This window comes from Stenella coeruleoalba (assembly GCF_951394435.1).
Source record: "Stenella coeruleoalba genome assembly, chromosome: 6".
In the NCBI taxonomy this organism is placed as follows: domain Eukaryota; kingdom Metazoa; phylum Chordata; class Mammalia; order Artiodactyla; family Delphinidae; genus Stenella; species Stenella coeruleoalba.
In genome coordinates, this window is record NC_137151.1 from 127170450 (window position 1) to 127190474 (window position 20025).

Consider the following 20025-nt stretch of genomic DNA (forward strand, 5'->3'; position numbering starts at 1 on the left):
TGGGCCAGCCGGCCTGGAGTGCACCACGTGACATACTGCTCCGCGCAGAGCCCAGTCTGGTACCCGCTGCGCCCAGGGCGCCACTGCAGGCTCACCTCTCCGAGGCCCGCAGGCTCCCGCTGCCGAACAGGTTGCGGATGGAGCGCGAGGCCGGCAGCTTGGCATCGCGGGAGTAGAAGACCATGCAGAAGTCCTTGGTGATGACGGCCGGCTGTGTGCAGTTCTCCATCTGCGGAGGGCAGGGAGGGGCTCGTACCCAAGGACACCCCGGGGGCTCGGCTCCAGCCGCACCTAGCCATCTCCCCCTCGGGGCACAAGAGCCTCCGCACCGAACCACAGCCACGAGGGAGAGACAGCGGGGCACCCACTGCCGGGGGCCCCAAGTGTCCCGGACACGGGCCTCAGCTGCCTCACCATTAAATCGGGGTGACACACTCCCCAAAACGTTTGTGAGGATCTGACCGGACCCTGTCTGTGCACCCACAGTTTAACTCTCAAACGCCACAGGAAATGACTGCACAGCAAGCGAGGTGCTGTCTTAAACAGCCGGTTCTTTGGTTTTCCCGAAGCTCCGGGATAACTGCTGACAAAGCTGGTGTCTTGTCTGGGCAAAGCCCTGCAAGTGTTTTCTCAGCCTGAGCCAACCTCATCCCGTGGGGCAGTCACACAGGTAGGTCCCCATATTACAGCTGGAGTAGTTAGGCTCTCAGGGGGTGGATGCCTTCGTCTCTACCATCCCGCTGGCTGCCGACCCCAAAGCCCCGCCCCCATTCCTCAGTACTGTGCACAGCAAGAAACGCCCACGCCCCCAGCCTCCTCCTGTGCTTCAAAGGGAGGTCACGGCCTGAGACCCTGGGGATGGGGAATGGGACGCTTCTGCTTTTGTGCTGCCTGGAAGATAGATGCAATGTCTGGTGGTGCTGCAGCCATCTTGCAACCCCAAGGACAAACCCATACACTAAAGGTAGCAGCATTAGTTAACTGCGAGCACAGCCATTAAAAGTACATAGATTTAATTCAAGGACTTAAGAAGGCTTCTGAGAAGAGAATAGGGTTGACTGGGTTTGTCCAGGGCTAACAAGCACCCTCACTGCCCCTTGGCAAGCAGCTCAGGCTTGGGGGACGGGTGATTTTGGTGGAGTGCCCTGGGGGCAGGTTTCTTGCCTCAACGTAAGCAGAGAGGGTCATGTAGATCTTCTCTCGGTAAGGGGTGACCCGGTTCAGCAGGAGGGAGTTGTGCATGGAGCTGTCCCACGCAGCCTCAAACTGGTAGAAGGTCCTGGACGGAAGCAGAGACAAGGTAGAAGGTCGGATGTGGCTTGCTCTTGGTGGGGGTGGGGACATGCAGACGGACAGACACAGACAGACAGACGTGTGGGCCACCCGCAGGGAGAGCCGCTGGGGCCACAGGTCAGAGGCCCAGGTGTTGGTGTCCAGGGAGGATGGAGCCCTCCTTACTCAGGACCATGCCAGGTGGGGGACTCAGGCGCCCCCCAGGGTGAGTGCGGAGCCCTCTCAGCTCCACCCTGGGGGAGGGGGAGAGGGGTCCCCTGGAGCTGAGGCAGGAGTGAGAGGATGGAGAGGGGAGGAGAGGAAAGGGGAGGGGGCTGTGACAAAGGGGAGGGAGGGTGAGAGGAGGGGGGAAGGGGGCAGAGGCGACGGTGGTGGTGGGGAGACCATGGGAAGGGGTGCCCAACTCCACCCAGTCTCGGCCTGAGTAAGGAGGCACCCTGGCCTCTCCCTGGCCTCAAAGGGAGCCCGCCCGGCTTTGCCGACACTCTCCATGGCCATCTCCTCCACCAACCGACTCGCCCTTGGGGGAGGATGCTGGGGGTGAAAACCGGGGTGGCCCCTCTCCCAGACGGCATGGCCTCCGCCCACCTCAGCCAGGCCCCGTGGAAAGGCAGGGCCCCACGTAGCACAGAGCGGGCAGTGGTGGTTTCTTCCTGTCCCCAGTCTCTAACCCGGAAAGTAATGACCAGTGCATGAGCCAGGGGCCAGGAAACCCCTCTGAGGGCAGCTCAGGGCAGGCCCAGGGCCCAGACAGTTTGGTGGGCTCCAGGGCAGGGTTTCCTGTCATATGACAGCTTCCGTTTTCAAGCATCTGATGGCAGAGCTCTAAACTCTTGCCTCAGGCCGGGTGCTGTTTTGAGGACCCTCGTATCTGAGCTGGGGCTGTGCCTCAAGGCACAGTGTGGCCGCTCTGTGGGCCCTGGCAGCCCCCAGCCTCACCCGGTTTCCGTCCAAGCATCCTCACGCAGACACAGTTGAGGAACGCATCACCACAAGCAGCCCTGACACGGCCCGGCCCCTGTGGAGGAGCCGGGCCCACCCGGCAATGCAGAGGGAAGAGGAGGGAAGCCGCGGAGGGGCAGGGACAGTGCCACGGCCACCCCCTCTCTCCATGGCGCAGTCCAGGGGCGCGGGAGAAGCAGCGGGACAGGGCAGGGCCACTGCCGGACACGCCACTGAGGAGAAAGTTCCAGAGGCAGGACGTGAGGACAATGGGGTAACCAGAGAATGGGCAGAGAGAGCGGGGAGACACCGGGGGAGAAAGGAAATTGAAAGTCAGGAGAGGACAGACCGAGCGAGCGCAGAAGAGAAAAGTGAGCTGTACCTAGTGTCATTTCCGAACGAAACGCTAAAGGCGGTGGCAGCCAGGACACACACGTACACACACAGAAGAAATTCACGTCAGAACGAGCACCGCCACCCGGCCAGGTACCAGCTAACTGACACGGAGCAGGTGGGGCTGGGCCACACCAGCCGCGGAGCTGCTGACTGCCGTCTCGTGGGGCCCAGACGCGGCCCACGGGGGTGGGGGGCTCCCTGTGGGTGGGGCCCACTCTAAGCCCCAGCCCGGGGACCTGCAGACACCCCTTCCCCTGTGTCCACAGGGAGAGCCTTGGGTCCATCTCCAGCAGGACCAGCCGGGCGCACCTGGAGCTGCCACCCAGACCCAGAGGGATGCCCTCTGTCCCAGGGGTCCGCAAATGCCCCAGGTCTGCGGACAGAGCCAGAGGCCCGCTGCAGCGCAGCTCAGAACAAATGCCCCCCCGCCCCCCGCCCCCGCCAGCCCAGCTCCAAATGCCACTTCACAGCACGTGACCTCGGGCTGACAGCGGACACGTGACCTCGGGCTGTGCCCTGCTTCCTGGACCAGTGACGGGCAGTCACTGCCCCTCCTCATTGGGACATCCTGCGGGTTCAGTAAGCCGGGGAGGAGCTGAGGACAGGCCTGGGAGGCATTACTGTTATTACAAGTCCTCTCCCCAGGAGGCCCAACCGCACCCTGGGCACGGCCCAGCCTGAGGCCCCGGCCCTGGCAGGCTGGCCAGCCCCAAAGCCTCCCGCTGGCCCCGGGCCTGGCTCAGCGCTGCCACCTCTGTCCACCTGCCTAAAATGTTGCTACAGGACGCTGCCGGCTTCCTTCCCGCCGCAAGTGCTCGGGGCGTGAGGACCCAGCCCAGCCCAGCAGGGCGGGAGGGCGGCAGCCCACCGACGTGGGACCCAAGCAGCCCCCCTGGGCCGGGTGTCACATGGCAGGAAACTAAGACCCAGCGGGCTGAGAGGGAGCCGCGGTGCCTCCCGGAGGTGCCTGGCCTGCGGGGAGACCACGCCAGGACCGACTTGTGAGCAGCCCCAGCGGACCCTCTAGGGTCAGGTCACCCGGAAGGCGCCCCTCCCCTGCGGCGTTGCTCACTCTACCTGAGCGAAGTTCAGTCGGCCCCCCAGGGACACTTTCAAGGGGAACGTGTGGCCCAGACTTGGGGTCCCTGGACCCGCAGCATCTGCACCACCGGGAACTGATCAGAAATGCAGATTCCGGGGCCCCCGCACTCACGGAAGCAGAAACGCTGGGGTGGGGCCACCTTCAGGGCAGAGCATCAGAGCTTCACCACTGGCTCAGCACCGTCATACTGTGGACCCTCTGCATCCAGCCCATTCTGGGGAAAGTGGCCAGTCCCTCCCTCCAGCGAGGCCGTGCCAGGCTCCACCATGGATCCTGGTCCTTCGCCCTTTCCTCTGCGTGCCGTGCCCTGGGACCCCGTGTTAAAGAAAGGGGCCGCAGGCAGGCCAGCCTGCACCCACAGCAGAGCCCCAGGGGGTTCCTGCAGGGCCCCCAGCCGGACGGAAAATGCCCATCAACACAGTCCCTCTGCAGCAGAGTGGGGACCCAGCATGGAGAAGTCCCCCACTCAGACACCTCCGGTCCACTTCCGGGAGCCTCCGGCTGACATCCTGACTCCAAGCGAGCCTTCCAAGCCTGGGAGGGAGGGGTTCCTGGACGAGGAGGCCTGTCTGGCGGCTCTCCTCCAGCCAAAGGGGTCAGGCAGCGGACCCCGGAAACAGAACCACCCCAAATTAGCTCTGGGACGAGAGCGTGATGCTCAAACAAGCGAGGACCCACACGGGGAAAACTTGAAAACTCAGTTAGAAAGTTTTGTTGACGAAGAAAACGCCACATGTTGTAAACATCTTTTCTGTCCTGCCACAAGTAGGCTGCAGCTGTTTCGTTTTCCCCGGGGTTGGTGGAGCGGGAACCCTGCCTGTGAGCACGTGTGGGTCCGCGGGAGGCCCTGGGCTGCCCGGGTGGGAGGTGACGGAATCTCAGGGCTCTCGACACGAGCACCTGGTCATTCTGTATGAGACTCTCCCACGCCTGCTGCCGACGGCCCATCAGAGCTCGTGTAAACTTCTGGCGTGCGTCACAGCCATGGTGCAGCAACAGGCCGGCGTGGGGCATCCTAAGGCGAATGGGTCCGCCGAGAATCTGAAAATTAAACCCCACGCTCGAGGTTGCAACCTGAAACTCGTGATGCTCTGGGAACTATGTTTCTCGAAAGAGTGTCACACTTGCAGGAGTGGCCCAGGTTCTTGGGGGTGGTGATCTGATGGGCAGGTTTCCAGGACTGAGCCCCCGGACTGCAACCAGGGCAGCCCTCCTGTCCGGTGGGGACCGTGATCCCAAGACGTGCCCACGCGGCTAAGAGCAGTGGAACGGCCTCGAACCTCAGGAATTCTGCTGTGTCTGGATGCCACACGTGCTCGGCCAAGTGGCATCACCCACCTCGCAGAGCGAGCTCTTAGACCAGAGGGACACAGGGGACGGAGGATCGAGGGGATGAGGGGACAAGCGAACCCCCGGGCCAGGCTTTGAGCTTCCTGGGGACTGACTGTTCCGGTCTTAGTCTTTAATCCCCCTTTCTAACACCCCAAAGAACGTGGCTCACATGTGACAGATGGATGAATGAGTGAGGGAGGGTCATGGCCCCATAAGTGGCGCAGCATGGCAGGACAGAAGGGGAAAGATCCCACATCTGGGCCCTTCCGGGGAGGCTGGAGTAGCCTTTGGGGCACCTGGGCCACCTGTTTGGGGAAATCAGATCCCGCGCCTGGTGGGATGGTGGGGGTCACCGTGCACTGCCAGTGTCCCCCAGCCTTCTCCTCAACACCTTTGTGCTTTAAAGGGTCATGAGGACCCTTTCTGCTCCAGGCGGGTGGAAACCCGAGCCCTGGGCAGGAGCGTGAGCTGGGGTAAGAGGCGCGGACAGCGTGGAAGGTCTGACCCAGCTCTTCATGGGTCACAGGCTGTGTCACAACCCCTCCTGCGTGTCTCGGAGGCTCCGCAAGGTGGGCGTGAGTCCCTGGTATTTAAGTGGGGCCCCTTCGGCAAAATTGGAGTGGTTAGAAGAAACAGGCTCTTGCTCAGGAGGTATGTGTTTTAAATTAAGTACGAGTATTTTAAATTAAATACTAACGAGGTAGTAGTGAAAATAACCACACAACTTACATTAATGAAGTTCCACACGCAAGACCCCTGCTGAGAGCTTTCCACGTTCATCTCATTGAACATCACCACCTTAGGCCCTAATAAAATCCCCATCCTGAGGCGGAAGGAAACCAAGGTTCCAGAAGATTCTGCCACTTGTCCACATTCACAGCCAGGCTGCCCCAGCCCAGTCGGTACAGCCCCAGTCCCCACCCCACTCCAGATGGGATGGGTGGGGGTCACCGTGCACTGCCAGTGTCCCCAGTACTGGGGACTCTGCTAGTCCCCAGTACCACCCACCACAATGGTTTCCTGCCCCGCAAAACACAGCCCCATGAAGCAGGCACTAGCCCGAGTCTTGGGGTGCTGACCCCTCACCTCTCTGAGCGCCCTAAGCCTTCTCTTCGGGCCAAGTCCACTGGGGGCCGATGAGCCCACCTCTGAAACTGGGGGCTGGGGCCCCCTGCTCGGGTGCAGGGGTGAGGTCCTCCTGAAGTCTAGGGGCTGGCGAAGGAGACCCTGCCGGGAAGGAGGGGCTCCCCCTTCCTTTCCTGGTGCCATGTCTCCTCCTGGCCCGAGGGTATGTTTCCATTTTACCCAGAACCCTCCTGGAGGCATGAGGTATTTGTAGGGGGGTGTCCAGGACCAGCCTGAACACCCTCTATCATGCTGGGCTGCTTGTGGAAACGCAAACTTGAACAGAATGCCCACACACCCCCGTGCGATCGTACTGATGGGCCTGGAAGTTTCCACTCATCAGGGAAACAGCCCCTACATCGGGACCCCTTCAGGGATGAACCCGAGCCGATGGGATCCCGCCCCAGCGCCTTCTGAGACCCGGCAGACTTCCACCTCCAGGACCAGCTGGTAAGCTGCCACCTCCAGCAGGCCCTCCGGGCTGCCCGAGAGGCAGGTCCCTGCTCTGGGCTCCGCAGGGCTGTGACCCTCCCCTGGTACAGAGTCCACTGCCGTTTTCTCCTTGACCAGGTCTCGGCCGCACCCAGCTGCGTGTCCCCAGGGAGGGCAAGGATCTGCTCCTGGAGTGGGTGCGTACGTCCTCGGGCACACCCCGACAGGAACCACAGGCTGCTCACTGCCCCAGGGGGCCTCAGCTACAACTGCCCGGGGCACATTCACAGTGACCATCTGTCCTGACACACCACACCCATGACCTGACAAGGACACGGCCTCCGAACGTCCTGCTGTGCCCCCAACCTGGTCCTGGGGCTCCCCCCTCACAAAGGGGCAGGTGCCACCCGTTCCCCTCCCCGCAGCTTAAAGCCTCAAACATCGGCACTGGAAGCCTTCCTGCCGCTCCTTTCATCCTTCAAAACAGTGACCCCCAGGGCCACCAAGCTCTGGCCACAATCCACAGGGACCCATGAGCTGCCCGCCCCGGCTTGGCCCCCAGAAGCCTCTCCCTCCCTTGCCGCCCAGCCTGGCAAGACAGTTACGGCCTTGACCCTCCGCTCAGAACAGACTAGAGTCTCACGGACAAAGTCTGAATTAGGGACCATGAGGCTGTCCACCCCCAGGGTCTCAAGGACCCTGCACCCAGTCACCGCGCGCCAGGGCCTCACTCGAGTTGGGAGGGATCTGCTGTCCCCGGCCCAGGAGCCCGTGCCTCGGGGGGTTGGACCTGGGGCCACCCGAGCGCGTCCAGAGCCTGGGCCCACCCACCTACTTCCAAAAAGGGTGTGCGGTTGGAGCCACCCGCCTGGCCAGTCAAGGGGCTCGCATCCAGGCCTGGGAAGCGCAGAGCGAGGAGATCTCAGCCGGGCTGCTCCTGTCTACGGCCCCTCCCCCCTCCCTCTTTTCTCTTTCACTTTGCGGGGAGTGGGCCTGGCCGGCCAGCCTGCATGCGGGTGCTCCCGCTGGGGTGCAGGGACGGGCAAGGCTCAGGGGTGGGGTGGGGGGAGGGGAGCAGGAAGTCAGCCAGTGTCTACCGAGGGCAGGAAACTACCAAAGCGGCCAAAATCAAGAGTGGGGGCAGAAGGGACGCAGCCAGGGGAGGGTGACAGGGAAGGAAGCAGTAGGAAGAGAGAAATACAAAAGGAAATAAAATGAAAGGAGAAGATGGGAGAGACGGCAGGGAGAGGTGAGCAAGTGTGGAAGGAATCCAAAAAGCGGAAATGAAATCTCAGGGCTGCGGGGGTGGGAGGCGAGGCTGGAAGGAGACCAAGGGGCGCAAATGGTACCTAGGCATGTCCGAATCAAGAAACTGCCTGCAAAACACAAACAACCACAGGTTAGTGAGGGCGGGGCGGCGCGGGGAGAAGCCGTCCGCGGCCACAGAGGGGCGGGGCGGCGCGGAGAGAAGCCGTCCGCGGCCCCAGGCCCACTCTGAGCCGGGGAGGCTGCAAAGCGCGGCACCTTTGAGCGGGGAGGAGGCTGAGGCCGCGGCAAAGCGGGTGGGCAGCTGAGGCTCCGAGGCCCAAGCAGACCTGGGTCTCTGAGCCTCAGCGTCTCTGGGGGCAGAAGGGCCTGCCGGGTCCCCCGCAGAGCAGCCGGGCCCATCGCGGCTCCGCGGACGTCAGCCACCGTCCAGGGAAGACGAGGGCCCTCGGGAGGAGCTGCCGGCCTGGCCAGCTAAGCCTCAGAATGTCTCCTGCCGGGGGCCACCCCCCGAGGAGCGTCCCTGAGATTTTCCAGGCCGGGCTGGGGTCGGGGCAGTCCTGGGGCCGTACAGCACGGGCAGAAGCCAAGCAGGGGGCAAAGCAGCTACGGGCAAGGACTACAGCCCCAGCCCAAGGACGTCCTTGAGCCGTGAGGGCCCGGACCAGCCCAGAGCTGGCCGGCCTCACTGCCCACAGCCCCCAGGGAACAGGACAGAGCCCGTCAGCGATGGGTCCTCTGGCCTCCAGGAACAGGGAGAACCTCTTTAGCCAAAGCCCCACTGACCCGAGGTCCAGCCAGGAGCAGCTGTCCCCTCCACTGCCTGGGGACTGAGCCCAGGACGAGGTCCCCCTGTGCCCTGCAGCAGCCGTGCTGGCCGGAGGACGGGAACCCAGAAACGCAGTCTCCCTCCTCAGAGCAGGGAGACCGTGTAGGGCGGGAGGCCCAGAGGCACCCCCGCCCCCTTCTCCCCCCCCCCCCCCCACCCTTTCTTGCCCCAAGAATCTAGGAATTGCCGAGGCAAAGGAAGGGTCAGAGGTCAGGGGAATGCTGAGGTCATTCTCCAGGTCCAAAGCGGCACTCAGCATGGCAGACAGAGCCCTCCCGGGCCCCACCTCCCCCGGGGTCCCCACCCCTGACGGCCCGGGCACAGCGGCCCGTGTCCCTGCAGGCAGCCCGTGCGGGTGGGCGCCAGGCCCTCTCTGCCATGTCCCCAGGGTGTGTTCTCATGGCGACAGGCCCCCCCTGCCCCCGCACTGTGCCTCACTGGCCCCTGCCCCGAGGTAAGCCCCGCCTGCCTGTCATGGTGTCCCCCGCCCCTGTGAGAACACCCCCCCAGCATTCTTCACCCAATCCCTCCCCGCTCTGGACATGAGTGCAGGGTGAGTTTCTTCTGGAAGGTTCTGGGGCAGGGCTGGAACCAGAGCCACACCTGCCCCTGTTGGGGTCTCTGCCCCCACCCCCCAAGCTGCCCACACCAAGGGATGGTTCCCTACAGCCACTCTCCAGGGAGTCAATAAAGAAACTGAGCTCCGTCTGGTCCCAGGACCCTTTATCCTTATGGATCCAGTTCTCCCTGCACGTGCGGGGTGCCCGCACTCCGCTCTGAGCACACCCAGCCCTCAAGACATCTTTCCTGCAAACACAGCCGCGAAGCCCGCGGAGACGCCCATGGCTCGAGCGCAGGGTCAGCTCTCGGCTTCCTCCTCCTGGGCCTGGTCGAGCCCTCGGGACTCGGGAGCGCCCTCCCCGTGTCCCCGAAGCCCCAGAAAGCAGCACCTCAGACACAGCCAAGCCTTCCGACCTTCCCCCCGGGAGGGCGGCTCTCAGTCATGAGCTGCCTGCCCCGGCCGGGCCCCCACAGGCCTCCGCCTCACATCCCCGCCCGGCCTGGCAAACCCCGACAGGCCTGCTTTGTCAGGGGCTGCCGGGGGGGCCACATCCACCCACCCTGATGCGGTCAAGCTCAGACTGCCCAGGTTGCAGAGATCTCGGCCATCACCTGGGAGCTTGGAAAGGAACAGCCCAGTGACGAGGAGCGTGGGCTAAGCTGTGCCGCTGGGCAGACCTCCACCCCGGGACGCCAGACTGCCGACCCAGCTCGACCCTGAACTCCAGGACCCTCGGCCCCAGCACCCCTGCCAGAGGGTACAGACTTGCCCGCAGTGGTGTGGTTGGGAAATCCAACCTGTTTGTCCGCCCCATGCTTCCCACTGCCCCATCCCGCCCACCCACCCACGACACTCCCGAGGACAGGACCCAGCTCATCCGCCGGCAACTCCCACGCGGCCCCTCTGTCGGGTGACCGAGTGAGCCAGAGACAGGACGGTGCGCAGACAATCCTGCCGGGGGAAGTCGCGGCCACAGGCACCCCTCCCTGCACCCCTTCCCGGAGGGCTCAGAAAGGAGGGCTTGGAAAGCTTTGGGCCCTTTGTGGCCGGGGGGGCCAAGTGGATGAGCTGAGAACGCACCCTGGGTTCTGACGCGGACCCTCCTCCAGGGAGTCGGGAGCAGCCCTGCCGCCGCCCCCAGGGGACTCACCGGTCGTCCTGGGCCGGGTAGATGTATCCAGACGAGAGGATGTTGAGGGACAAGATGTTGGGGTCGATCAAGGACTCGTCGGTTTCCGGGGTGTTTCGGATGCGACCTACAGGAAAGGGGACAGGCCGCGTGTCACTGCCCAGGAGGGCAGGTGGGGGGCTGGGTCCCTGCTCTCCGCCTCTGCCTGGGCCGGAGCCTCCACCTGTGAGGCCACATCACGTGGCTCCCCACGTGGCCACAAGAGCACCTGACAAAAGGCAACACCGGGTGCGTGGGGGACAGGGAGGCCCACACGGGGTCTGCACCTGCACGTGGTGCCGCCTGTCAGTGGGCGTCCTGCCATCTTTCCCTGCGGCCTAAGTTCTGAGTTTCTCAGTCTTTCAGCCATCGATAACTCTCGCAGTATCTCCCCCACCCCAACTGATAGACGCCAGTCCCTCAGCCTAGAACTCACAGGCCCTCCTACCTGCTGGAAAAGGAAATCTTAGCAAGATGAGAAGGAGAAAATGTTCCCTTTTCTCTTTACACTTAAAAAAAGGAAAAAAGAAAAGAAACACTATCTGCATCAAAAATCTCTCCCTGTAAGAAGCATCTCCAACAGCGCCCTCCAAGGCGCCCGCACTTGGGTGGGGGGTGGGAGTGACTGTAAACGGCACCAGAACCACTGAGTCAGAACTCCCTCTTGGTGGTTTCAGTAATAATTTCGTGCCTCGTAGAGATCCTTAAATTCACTGCTCTGCTTCCTCGAGGAATAAACAAATACTGACTTTTCTTTGTTAAGCCAGAAAGGAATCCCTGGCCTCTCCCCTCCTCCCCGCCCCCCATGCAGAGTTGAAATAAGACCCAGCACCAGGACAGAATTCTGAGCCCACACCCTGGGGCTCCACTTCCTGGAAGCCTCTAGCAACATTTGAGCTCTGGGAGAAGGCAGGTGTGGGCCTCCAGCCACGTGTCCCCGAAGGGTGTGTCCCCCATGGCTGGAGGCTAAGGCAGGGGAGGGCCACACGGCCCCTCCTGGGGCAGCTCAGCTGCAGGAAGAGACCTGGCCCGTGTGCCAGCCTCACCCCTCCTCACCCCCCGGGCGTGGGCTTCAGTGGAGGCTCTTCGGAGGGACTCTGTCGGCTCAGAGTCTGCCCAGGGCTCCACCTGCAAAACTGATGCCCTCGGAGCCCCGGTCAGGCCGAGACGTCCACTCAGGTCTGCGAGGTTGATGCAGCCCAGAGCGGCAAAGCCCAAACCCCTTAGCCCAAGAGTGGGGGCCTTGGTGTTCCTGCCAGCATCTCCCCGAATCCCCTTCAATAGCACCCTTATCCCCTCACCACACACACAGGCGAACACCCCTGTCTGCATTTTCAAATGGGATGTGGCCCGGAGAGCAGAGAGAAAGGTGGGATCCCGGGACCAGGGCCTGGCTCCCCAAGGCCAGCGAGGGTGCAGCCTCTGTGCAGACACAGTCCTAGGGATGAGGGTGATGGGGTGGGGCGTCAGGGAGAGTTTCCACCAGGACCAGAGCCGGGTCAGTAGGTGGTGTAGACCCTTCCCTCTGGGCAGAACAGGCTCGGGGTGACGGCGGCATCATTTCCCACCCACGTGCAGTACGTCCGCGAGCGAGCTGGGGGTCTGCTTCACCTTCTCTTTAAATTGATGCGGAGTTTTTAGACTCACCCTAAACAACATCTGAAATGGGGGTGTGTGTGCTTGTTCGACTGTTTTTCTGATTTGTGTGAAAATAGATGCGAAACGTCTAGAATGAAAGCGTTTGTCCTGGGCCCCCAGAACCTCCCTGCCCACAATCCTTCACTTCGGGTGCAGGCGATGGGTCCCTTGTCACAGTCCTGTTACTACACCCTCAGAACCCCCCCTACAAGCCCCAGGGACACTGCCCTGGAGCTGTTGCCCCCCGGCCACAGCAATGCCCCAGGGTGGGCCCTCCACGGGGCCCTCAGCTCCAGGCCAGGGTGGCGCGGGCAGCTTCATGCTGATGACACGCTGGAATGGACCGTGGTCCCTATCCTTGAACGGAAACTGGGAAGACAAATTCTTTACAAAGAATCAGCAAAGGAAATGTTTCCAGTAGATGAAAGAGTTCAGGACATGAAGTTACAGAAGGAAAGCGTCTAAGCTCCTGGGTGATCTCTGTAAGTTGAACTGTGTCCCCCCAGAAAGACGTGTTGCAGCCCTGACCCCCAGAACCTTATTTGGAAATAGGACCTTGGCAGACGTGATCAGTCGAGATGCTATCACGCTGGAGTCAGGTGGGCCGTCATCTAAGTATCTAGGCCCTGTGAAGACGGAGGGCGGGGTGATGTGTCTACAAGCCGAGGAGTCCCTACCAACCACCAGAAGCTGGAAGAGGCGAGAAAGGATTCTCCCCTGAGGTCTCGAGGCACCGTGGCCCCTGCTGACACTTGTATCACAGGACTTGTGCCGCCAGAACGGGGACAGGATACATTTCTGTGGTTTTAAGCCACCAGTTTTTGGTACTTTGTTACGGCAGCCCTAGCAAGTTAGTACAGCGATTAAATAGAAATCTGGACTCATCACCTGAGGCCAAGCCCTTCTCTTCAGGTGAGGGGCTGAGGCACAGGGCAACAGGGGCAGGGCCGCGGTTAGAACCCAGGCGTCCGGCCAGGGCCCGGGGTGAGGGCGTGGTCTGTGCTCTTCCCCCGAGGCCCCCCCCCCACCCCCGCACCACTCACCCACGACCAGCTCTCGCACTTCCTTCCAGTGAATGTGGCTGCCTGTCTCGTGCAGCAGAGTCACGGTTATCCGTCTCTGGATGCCCTGCGAGGCACCAGGAGAGAAGACAGTCAGATGGCCTGGGGTCCCTGGGGGAGGGGGCGCTGGAGGCCGGCGGGAGCAGCAAGCGCTTCGCACCTGGTGAAGCAGGAAGGTCCCCATGCACGGCATCCCGCCACGGTGGTCCACCACTGCAGGGATGTAACTGGGAGAGAGACGTGAGAGCTGAGGGCCGCGCCCCTCCTCCCTGCCCCCCACCCACAGCACACACACCCGGCCCCCAGGAGCAGAAGGGGTGAAAACAGGAAAACAGATCAAAGGTGGGGCGGCCCGGTCCGGGAAGACCAGAGTGCCACCACGTGCCACCTGGCCCAGCCCCCGGACCCCTCCCTGCCCCACAACCCCAGAGGACCCCAGCCCATCCCCAGCGTGGGCTGCACCAGCCTTGGGACTTACTCGCCATTGGCCTCCAGCTCGCAGATCTCGAAGTAGACCAGCAGGTCGTACTTGCAGTGGCAGGGCCCGGGGCAGGGCCGCGTCAGCGTGCTGAGCTTGGTGGCGGGCACTGGGGGCGACAGGGGAGAAGCACACACCGGTGGGAAGCTGAGAAGGCACGTGCCGAGGGTGCGCTCAGAGGGGAGGCCGGGGAGGGGACGCCTCAGGAGCAGCGAGGTCGTTGCCCTCCAAGATAAAGCACCAGCGGACCCCTCCCCAGGGCCCAGGGTACGCCCCGCTCTGGGTACCGACGGGCCTGGGGACAGACGTGACCGTGGGCCTCTCTGTGCCCCGCGGGAGGAGCGCTCAGCCACGCGCGCCTGGCACGGGCTCTGCAGAGGGCGGTACTTGAGCCACAGAGAAGCAGCAGGACGGAGGAGCCCTGCCCGCTCGGAGGCCGCACAACCCGCCCAGGACCCTCTGCTACACCACCCTCACCCTCAGCGCCACACCAGCCCGAGCACCTGCCTCCAGCTCAAGGGGCCCCGGCCCTCGGCTCCCCCTGCCCTCCACAGCCCCTTGCCCATCAAGTCCCACCTGAGCCCCACCGCTCCACCACAAATGTGCCTCTGGGTGTCCCCCTGGAGGCTGCAGGGAAGGCTGAACAGCCCAGGAAACACAAGGGGCCAACCTAAGACCCACAGAGAGGCCAAGAATAATGTCCACGAGTGGTCTGCAGGCCTGGAGGGGCTGGCGTGCGTCCCCCTGCGGTGCCCTCAGTCTGAAGACCACCATCTTACGGGGGCTCGGGGGCGGGTACGCAAGGGTCACCGCGGACGTGGCCCAGGAAGCAGCAGATGCACCTCCTGCACGGCCCGTCTCGGGCACCCATGCCGGGGACAACGCCCCCCGACCTCCAGGCGGGTTCCTGGACAGTGAGGGCCTCAGCTGCACCGCCCGCCCCCGTGCTGACGCTCCAGCCTTCTAGAGACTGTACCCCTGGACTTCAGCCCTTGTCGTGAGGGCAGGAAAAAGCCCTATAACCCCTTTTAACTAAAACCCAACCGATCTCCCGGGAAGTGGCTCCTGCTCCCGGGGAGGGGCTCTGGGCGCCAGGCAAGGTGCTGACCACCCAGGGACCCCACTGGCCTGGCCACCACCAGCCTCAGCCTCCTGTGGACCACCTTCCGGCTCTGCCTTCCACCCCAAACCTCGTCCAGCCTGCGAGGTTCAGCTCAGATGTCCCTGCCCCGCTGAAGCCCCTGCCCCCCACTGTCGGCTCCGGGCAGCCTCACGGGGCTCTGGGCAGGCACCCCCGACCATTGCCCTGCTGCCCTGTGCGTGCCGAGGGGTAAAGGACGTCCCTGTACCTTCGCCCTGTGCCCCCCGCTCCGGTGTGAGCCCCTTACTCCATGGGGACCCCATGAGGCCAGCAGGGGCAGGGTGGCCCCAGGAGGCCGGAAGAGCACCGACCTGTCACCAGGACAGCACTCGGCCTTGGAGGGGCCGCCTACACGGGCACCCACTCGCCCAGGCGTGCACCCAGGAGGGCCCCGCCTACCTGGCTTGGACAGAGGCATGACCCGCGGGAAATGGCGGCGCGAGGGCCTCAGGGGGCTGTGGAGACAGAAGCACCCGTGTGAGGTGACCAGAGGCTGGTGTCTGCGGGCCCCCACGGTGGAGCGGGCAGCCGAGGGCAGGGGCTGGCCGGGGAGGCTAGCAGGCTGCCAGCGCCAAGCCCGGGTCTCCCTCCCTCCCACAGGGCCCGGGGAAGGCCCGGTCTCAGGCCCTCCACCAGCTCGGAGCGAGAGGGGGGCCCCTCAGGACCCCAGAGCCCACCTGCGAGGCCCCACGAGGCCCCGAGAACCGGGGCAAGGGCCAGGGGCTCCCGGGACAGGGCCCCCTTGGCACTCCCAAGGACCGACAAGGCTCCTGGGGCCAAGTACCCCGAAAGCAGCTCCTCCCTGGGCCCTCTCTTTCCTCGACACCCCAGATGCTTTGCTCTGGACCCCTCGTGTCAGCTGAGGGGAGATGGAGGTGGCGACAGGGGGTCCCACTGCCCCTGACGCCCGTCGGCTGTTCCCCCCACGCTCTGGGTGGGGTGGCCCCAGAGGGCACTCGCCCCCCATTGAGTGAGCCCCCGGCAGGTTGCAGCAACGAGGGAGCAGATGAAGGGCCCTCGTTCAGTCTGCGGAGCTGAGGACTCAGGGACCCTTCGGCGGAGTTCTCGGGGGGCCACAGAAGCCGTCTCCCCATGGGCCACCCCGGCCTCCTCCAGCCCAGCACCCGGCTCCCCTCGGCCCCAGTACGCGGTCCGTGCCCAGCCTAGGCTGAGGTTCTGACAGCGACGGTCTTTAAGAAACCCCTCCTCGGTCCTCAGGGGTCATCTCTGACCCGCTCTGGGTCCTGCCGACCCGGGAAACCGGCCGCCGTAGGCGGGAGATAGGCGGTGGGAGGCGCGCGGCTCTGCAGCTGCCGCACCAGGCTTGTCCGGGGCACGGGCCGACCCTGCTGGCCAGGGGGTGGAGAGGCCCTGACCCCCCGGCCCGGGGCCGCTGACCTGAGCACGTCCTTGCAGAGGGGCGGGAACGGGTGCTGCTGGTAATGACCGAAGACCTCGAACACGATGGGCTGGCTCTTGATGTACTCGATGAAGGACCTGGTCACCTCCACGGCGATCTGGAGGGAGGTGTGGTCGAGGGCGGGAGGGAGAGGCACAGAGGTGAGCGCTCAGCCCCCACAAAGGACTCGGCACTCCAGGCCCACATTGGAGACCCCCAGCCGGGCTGACCTGTGCCCACGACGCGGGCAGTGCTGCTTGCCTAGGTCTGTCCAGCCCACCTCTCCTACTGTCACACTCCCAGTGGACAGGCCACCGGGCAGCGGCCCTAGGGCTCGCTCCCCGGGACAGATGGGGCTGGGGGCCCCTAGGCTCAGCTGCTCCTTCAGAACACAGAGCTGGACGAGGGGCCTCTGTGATCCGGTCTGACCCTCCTCGGGCCCTCGCCCACTCACCAAGAGTTGTGGGTTGAACTGTGCCCCCCCGATTCATAGGTTGAAGTCCTAACCGCCCCCTGCACGTATGTTTAGAGACAGGGTCTTCACAGAGGTGATCAAGTTAGAATGGAGCCCCAATCCAACATGACTGGTGTCCTCGTAAGAAGGGGACATTGGGGCACAGGTACGGACGGAGAGATGACGTGAGGACACAGGGAGAAGACGGCCGTCTACGAGCCAAGGACGGACCCTCCATCACAGCCTCAGAGGAACAGCCCTGCCCACCTGGGTCCCGGGCTTCCAGCCTCCAGGGCCGAGAGCTGCTAAGTCTTTGCTGTTGAAGCCCCAGGGCGTGGGGCTCTGCCGGAGCAGCCAGGAAAGGAGTCCACCAAGCACACCTTCAGCCCTGGCCCATTCCCCTGCCTTAGAAACCACGGGAGCCCCTCTTCCCGAGGGTCAGGACAGGCCATAGCTCGCAAGGCCCTTCTGAGCAAGGCCCCTGTGCCTGCTTGGGCTACACACCCACAGCCGGGCGGCCAGGGTCAAACTCGCATCCCCTGGCCGGGCCCCTGAGGCCTCGCCACCCGACAGTTTCCGTCATGGCCCCATTTTCCTGCCTCACAGCAGCAAGTCCCTGCTCTCCTGACAGCCTGGCTTGGAGACACTCCCCGGCCCGGAGCTCTCCTGGCCTCTCGGGCGTCTGCCCGGGCACCCTGCAGCTCTCCGCGTGCCCTGCCCCGGCCTCAGCCCCAGCGCCAGTCCAGGGTGGCTTCACCGGGCACCCCAGACACTGCACGTCCACATCTGCCCAAGGCTCGCTGCAGGGAGCCCTCGGGGGCTCTGATCTGCCCCCACCCCCAGTCTTAAACCCACCAAGGCCCCCGGTGCCCAGGACAGGGCTGGTGCTCAGAGGAAGGAGAAGCCGTGTTGGAGAGAATGAATGAAGCTGGGGGAGGCTGCACGAGGCCCCGGGCCCAGGAGGGGCCGGCCATGGAGGGGAGAAGGGGCTCTAGGGACGTACGTTCTGGACGTGGTAGAAGCCGAGTGGGGGCCCCCTCCCCGTGTTCTTCAGGGGCTCCGTAGAGAAGGCCTCGTCATGGCGATGGATGAAGCTGTGAATGGGGAGGAGACGTTCGGCGGGTGTGGGGCCTGGACACGGGGACCCACAGCCTCCCGGGGGTCACCAGGTGCCCCCGCACCTTGCCGAGACCCACCCGCACAGCCCGGCCCCGGTACGAGACTCACTTGAACTGGCAGAAGATGTCGGCGTACTCGGCGGAGATGCTGGACGCCTGCAGGACGGTCACGCGGAAGGTGAAGGTGCTGCCCAGGCCGAGGTGGTCCAGGGCGGCGTCCAGGGGCCCGTCCAGGGCGGCTTTCTCGGGGCTGTCCAGGAGGCCCTCCGGGGTCACTGCTGCTGGGAGCCAAGGGCAGAGGGGCATGGCGGGACCCGAAGGGGCTAGAGCCCGGGCTCGAGGGCTGGGCCTCACCGCCTGTGCCGGCTAAGAGGCGGGGAGGGGGTGCGGGGGTGGGGGGGGCGAGGAGGAGCTCCAGGCCCTCGCGGGGTTGGACCGTGTCCCAGAGCCTGTCCCAGCAGCCGCGGGGACCCACCTGAGCAGGTGTTGTTGTTGACCTCATCGGCCGAGGGCCCCGCGTCAGCACCCTGGCCCTGGCCCTCCACGATCCGCAGCTCCTCCTGGGAGGTCCCCGAGCGGGACATCCCCACCACGGGGCAGGACTCGGACTGGAACTGTGTGGGCAGGGGACACAGTCAGACAGAGACGGCCTGGGCGCGGCCACTAGAGCGGCGTCGAGGACCCCGGGAGCCTCGTGCCAGGACTACCCTGCCGTGGGCGGGCACCCACCTCCCCAGGCCTGTCTCTCATGCTCTCACGGCCTATATTAGCCTACCAAGTGGGAAAGGAAGGTGGGAAACGGTCTCTGGCCTTAAGTTCTGTCCCCTCTCCCCAGTCAGTACCCCTCCCGCAGCTCCTCCCCACTGTGGGCAGGACGCAGTGAGACTCTCCCATTGGCTTTCAGGGCCCTGGCCAGGTCCCCCCATAGCCTCTGCTGCCTCGTCCGTGCCCCCGCACTCTCTGCCTGATGCCCTCTGCCCCTCCTGTGCGTCCCCAGCACTGACGACCCCTCCGATAGGGACCGCGATCGCTGGGGGGCTCTGGGCCCAAGGCCTCAGAAGCACTGAGGTTCAGGGTGGGGCGGTGGGTGGCTGGGTGGTGTCAGGTTAGGAAGGGGCCTAGAGGAGAGAGGAGGAGCTGCCCGCCCCGGGGGGGCACCGAGCGGGACCCCCTCCTCCGCCCTCTCGCCTGAGAGCACAGATGGGAGCCCTGGGAGGGAGACACCGTCTGCCCTTCCTCCGAGTGAGGCCCGGAGTGCTGAGGGCGGGCTGCAGGCCTGTCCAGTGGCGCCCATGGCTGCACCACCCCTGCACGCTACCTTCTCAAAATGCTGGTCGTCAAAGGAGATTTTGGCGGTTCCCGACTGGCGGACGCCGGAGCCGTAATCAGGGGCCTCTTCGTCGGCTGAAACGAGAACGGAGCAGGTGGTCAGGGCCCAGCTGGCCCCCCGGTGGGAGTGGCAGAGCTGCCCGGTGCGGGGAGGGCACGGGAACCAGGACGGGCTCTGACCCACTTTGGGGGGAACCCCGACACCGTCAACTGGCTCTGGAAGAATGAGGGCGCTGTCCTGGGCACACTGACCCCCAGCCTGTGCTAGCCCGGGGCCCAGAGGCAGCCACGTCCTCGGCACGCCCGCTCTGACGGGTCCGCGAACTCCACATTTTCAGAACAAAATCTTCAACCCCTGCCCCTCTCCCCCCCAGCCCCGCCCGCCTGCCCCCACCTGCCCCAGCCCAGACTCAGATGCTCCAGCAGAACCCAGGGGTCCTCCGGACCCTACCTCCCCCTCAGCAGGGCCTGCCCCACCAGGTCCTCCTGGCTTCCTCTGGGAATCGCACCTGTCCCTCTGCCGCCACCGTCACCCATCTGGACACTCAGTGCCCCACACGCTCTCACACCCCGTCCTTCACAGTGTTTGGGGTTCCCCACTGTGCTTGGGACAAAACCCTAACCCTCCTCCTGCTGCCTAAAGGGCCCCAGATCTGACTTCCCACAGACTCCCTGGCCCCCAAGTCCAGCCACTCTGGCTAGATGCCACCCCAGCAGACTTCACAGACCCCAGGGGGCTCCAACCCTCTGTTCCGCGGCCTTGTCGGGGTGTTAACACCACCGTGCTCTCCACCCTGGCTGCCCGAGGGGCCGTGGCTCTGTCCCACCATCACCCAGGGCCGGCCCAGGGCCTGTGCACAGCCGGGCTCCGTGCTGGGAGGCTGGATCAGTCGAGCCCTGCCATGGTCGAGGGCAGGGGCAGGTGTGGCTTCTGAGACCGTGAAACAACACCCTGTGGCT

The 20025-nt window shown here is 64.4% G+C and overlaps 1 protein-coding gene across 2 annotated transcripts in view; it reads right to left on the reverse strand.

The window, feature by feature from the left end:
- Positions 1-20025, reverse strand: part of KIF1A (kinesin family member 1A) — a gene marked incomplete at its 5' end in the record, with an annotated part of 66091 nt that overhangs the window by 6960 nt on the left and 39106 nt on the right. For both annotated transcript variants that reach the window (XM_079923609.1, XM_079923608.1), the window contains 12 exons: positions 96-229; positions 1165-1279; positions 10430-10535; positions 13129-13213; positions 13307-13373; positions 13625-13733; positions 15165-15220; positions 16164-16282; positions 17622-17712; positions 17846-18014; positions 18212-18350; positions 19055-19140. In XM_079923609.1, coding sequence (XP_079779735.1) covers positions 96-229; positions 1165-1279; positions 10430-10535; positions 13129-13213; positions 13307-13373; positions 13625-13733; positions 15165-15220; positions 16164-16282; positions 17622-17712; positions 17846-18014; positions 18212-18350; positions 19055-19140 — 1276 coding nt within the window. The remainder of the gene's footprint in view (positions 1-95; positions 230-1164; positions 1280-10429; positions 10536-13128; positions 13214-13306; positions 13374-13624; positions 13734-15164; positions 15221-16163; positions 16283-17621; positions 17713-17845; positions 18015-18211; positions 18351-19054; positions 19141-20025) is intronic.